Here is a 3,562-nt window from a genome sequence, read left to right on the forward strand (position 1 = left end):
GGCACGTACAGTTCAAAGGGCATTACTTAATATGGCACTCGTCAACACTATGAATTTCAAGATGGCGAATGGTAGTGAGGCTAATTTGACCTTTTACGTTGGGGCCATGTTAAAAAGGTTGAACAAAAACTCTCAAATCACTTGAATACACAACTCAATTGACTCTCAAGGCCTCGTATCGGGACCGTGATTGCATTAACGAGGCGCGTGCCAGTAACTCGGCTCATGAACGGCGACTCACACAATGGGAGCGCGTGCGAGGAACGTCCACCCATGCAATTAGCGAATCCATAGTGCTCAATGTATCTCCGATCATGAACACCTAACCAGTGAACTCAAACACGTACACCAAGCTCTCAAGGCGAATGGATATTCTGACTACACAATCCGCAAAGCCATCACCCAAATCGTGAGGAAGGAGCAATCTGAGGATCCAATCAAAACCATCACCTTGCCTTATATAGCAGGGATAACCAAAAAGATTTGCTTTAATTTATAATTTTATTTGTAATATTATTGTTTTTTTTATTATTATTTTCTATCTACGTGAGTTTACCAAAAGAAACCAAAGATTATATCATCCTCGTGATGATTGGCTCGCAGTGATTGGCCTGGAGGTGAAGATCGACATAGGAACGCGCGCCTAATTATGCCACGTGACATGAACTCCCTCAATTGACTCTCAACAGACTCGTATCGGAACCGTGATGGCGTTCATTCGGCTCCAGCACCCGTGTCTTGGATTATTAACGGCGTCTCACACAAAATGGGCACGCGCGCAGGAAGCTCCACCCACACAATTAGTGAGTCGGCGCACTGAGTGGCTCACGATGATTGCCCCTCCCCCATGATTGTCCGCGGATGGGAATGAACGCTCGCGTGATTGTACCACGTGACTTGCGTTCCCTTGTATATAAAGGAGGGCGCGATCGGCACAAAACATCCGCTCCTCACGGCGGTAACTGTCTAGGTAAGTTGTGAGTGAGGTGGGTGCCTATGTTGCAGTGCTTTTGGTAGGATGTGTAGTTGTGCTCTCTTTTCAGACCCTGTTGTATGTGGTTGGGCACGTTTTGTTTACGTTTGTTTCACTAACCTGCATCAACTATCGGCTTCTGCCGTTGTGTATTGGTTTGTAGAAAAGACATTAAAAGTTTTTGCTGGTTTGGTCTCCCATGTTTTTTCTTAAACCATTCCAACTCGACCGGTCCATATTGTCACGTGCTACGGCTAATTGCAACATTTTAAGAATGTTGTAATTGGGTTCGTAGCATAGTTTCTAAGGCATGGGGAAGATACTTTTTTTTATTTACCTCCAAAGGTGTGTGTGTGTGTGCAGGAAACTGCCTTTTAAGTTTCAACGTCTGATCTGGATTGTGCTTGCACTCTTAACATACTTCTAATGAGGCATTTTTCAGCCAGGGTGGTTCTTGCATAGGGATCTGCGTCTTAAAACTTGTTTTTCTTAGATTATAGTTTAATCTAGTTTTCCCCACACCACTTTCATCCGACTGCTTCTGTTCCTGTGATCCGTGTAGGTCAACTGCAGCCAATTGCCTGTTGGAGCTTTGAATTTTCGAAGGAAAAAGGTATTTGTCCTGCGAGTCGCCAATATAACATGTGGCACTGGTTCTGCCGTTACTGGATGAGCGACTGGGCGTGTGGGTAGTGGACTGGACCATGGCTTGTATACTGCTTATTGCAGCTTTTCAGGTGAGAAGCGAAAGCAAAAATGGAAGCTCCGTTTTGCTGTGCCACTGCCTTGCAGTTCCAAGAGCGTGTGCACTTGTGCCTAAAAAGCTTAATTGTTCAGTAGTGGGTTAATTATGACGTGTCCACTATTTTGTTCCCCAAAATATTGCTGTAATAATGTTGCCAAATCCAAAGGCTTTTGATTGCACAATCTTGGCGTGAAGTTTGTTTATTTTTTCCTACTTGAAAATGTTAAACTGCATTTTTCACGATTTGCGTCTAGGAGCCTTCCATTTTTAACAAACATGTCATGTTCTCCCTTGCTTCTGTCTCTTCCAGGTTGCCGTAATGTCGTACCCACTTACGCTGCACATCATTGGAGGCCAAGGTGGAAATGCGTTCTCGTTTGATGGGAGGAGCAATGCGGCCACGCTGCAGAAACTCTCCGTGAGCGTTGGAGGCTGGCAAGTGAGGGGCGTGGAGGTGTGGCTGACTGATGGGCGAAGGCAGAAATTCGGCACCGTGGACTTCTCTGCGCAGCAGTTTGAATTCCAGTCGGGCGAGTTCATGTCGCAGCTCTCCCTGTGGGGCAATGGGGCCGGCACGCGTCTGGGTGCCATCAAGTTCAGAACGAGCCGCAACCGCGAGTTCTTTGCCAAGATGACGGACTGGGGGCTCAAGACCGAGTACAAAATCGACGTGGGCTCCGGCGTCTGCTTGGGCGTTCAGGGCCGAGCGGGGGCCGACATCGACTGCATGGGCTTCTTGTTCATCAATGATATAAAGTCGTCGGTGATCCAGAACATGAACTACCCAACTATGCACCAGGTTCTGCCTAACGTGCAGATGGAGGAGATTAAAGAAATGGAGTACATAAACGACACCAGCGTCATGCAGTCTCACACGTTCGAGAGCTCCAAGAAGATAATCAAAACGTCATCGTGGTCTACAACCAACAGCATCGAGTTCACCTTCAGCCTGACTGTCTCGGCAGGCATCCCGGAGGTCGTGGAGGTAGAGACCGGCTTTAGCTTCACCGTGGGCTCTTCTAGCACGTACAAGGTAGAAAACACGGAGGAGCGGATGGAAACTCTCACGTTCCCCGTCTCTGTTCCTCCACACAAGACCGTCACCGTTGTTGCCAACATCGGGCGTGCAAACATCGACCTCCCGTACACGGCCCTGCTGCGCATCACCTGCATGAACGGTGCTCTCTTTGACGTTCCTCTGCGTGGCGTCTACAAGGGGCTCACCTACACCAAGATGACCGCCCGTGCGACTGAGAAATAGAACAGCATTTTGTGCCCTGTTTGATCAAATGTTCTGAGAATAATTGTGGCTGACTACGAATAAAAGCCTTCTGCACTGCAGTTTTTGCCTTTCCATGTTTTGTGGTTGCATGTAAGGACTTGCTTTTGCTTTCACCTTTCAGTTTGAGGGTTTACAAACATGGGCATTTCACTTGCCAGCAGGCCTTTTGTAGGTCCATGCTGCTCGCGTCCTCCCGCATTGCAATTCTTGACCGTTGATGGCATGGTCTATTTCCCCTAGATTTCGGTGTTAAATTACAATCCTATGCAGAGCATCGAATAGGCTTTTATTTGGAGATCGCGTAAATTCTGAAACGGTCGCCGGCCATCGTACCCCACTAGCGAATAAGTAAAGCTTGAATGGAAACGTCACTGTTCAAGTATTTGTAAAACTTGTCAAGCCACACTTATTATTGCATCTGGGAGCAGTGCTCAATTGTGCAAAGAAGCAGTTTTCCAAGGAGGAACCAAAAATATTGTTTGACCAATGAGCTGCTCTACCTTATGCCATGAATACTTCTAATCAAGGCCCATATATAATGCATCGAACTCCATCCAATTAT

The 3,562-nt window shown here is 47.1% G+C and overlaps 1 protein-coding gene across 2 annotated transcripts; it reads left to right on the forward strand.

Annotated features, from left to right (window-relative positions):
* Positions 1-933: 933 nt before the first annotated feature.
* LOC116956887 (aerolysin-like protein) lies at positions 934-3,059 on the forward strand. 2 transcript variants are annotated; one of them, XM_032978752.2, is made up of 3 exons: positions 934-970; positions 1,536-1,586; positions 2,029-3,059. In XM_032978752.2, exon 3 carries the CDS (start codon positions 2,038-2,040, stop codon positions 2,977-2,979), a length of 942 nt encoding a protein of 313 aa, XP_032834643.2. In that variant the 5' UTR covers positions 934-970; positions 1,536-1,586; positions 2,029-2,037; the 3' UTR covers positions 2,980-3,059. The 2 variants fall into 2 exon arrangements, with proteins under 2 accessions (XP_032834643.2, XP_075910958.1); XM_076054843.1 differs by lacking the exons at positions 934-970; positions 1,536-1,586 and adding an exon at positions 1,663-1,710.
* The last annotated feature ends 503 nt before the right edge of the window (positions 3,060-3,562 follow it).

This window comes from Petromyzon marinus, chromosome 68 (genome assembly GCF_048934315.1).
Source record: "Petromyzon marinus isolate PM22_M1 ecotype Great Lakes invasive population chromosome 68, UKy_Petmar_22M1.pri1.0, whole genome shotgun sequence".
Taxonomy (NCBI): Eukaryota; Metazoa; Chordata; class Hyperoartia; order Petromyzontiformes; family Petromyzontidae; genus Petromyzon; species Petromyzon marinus.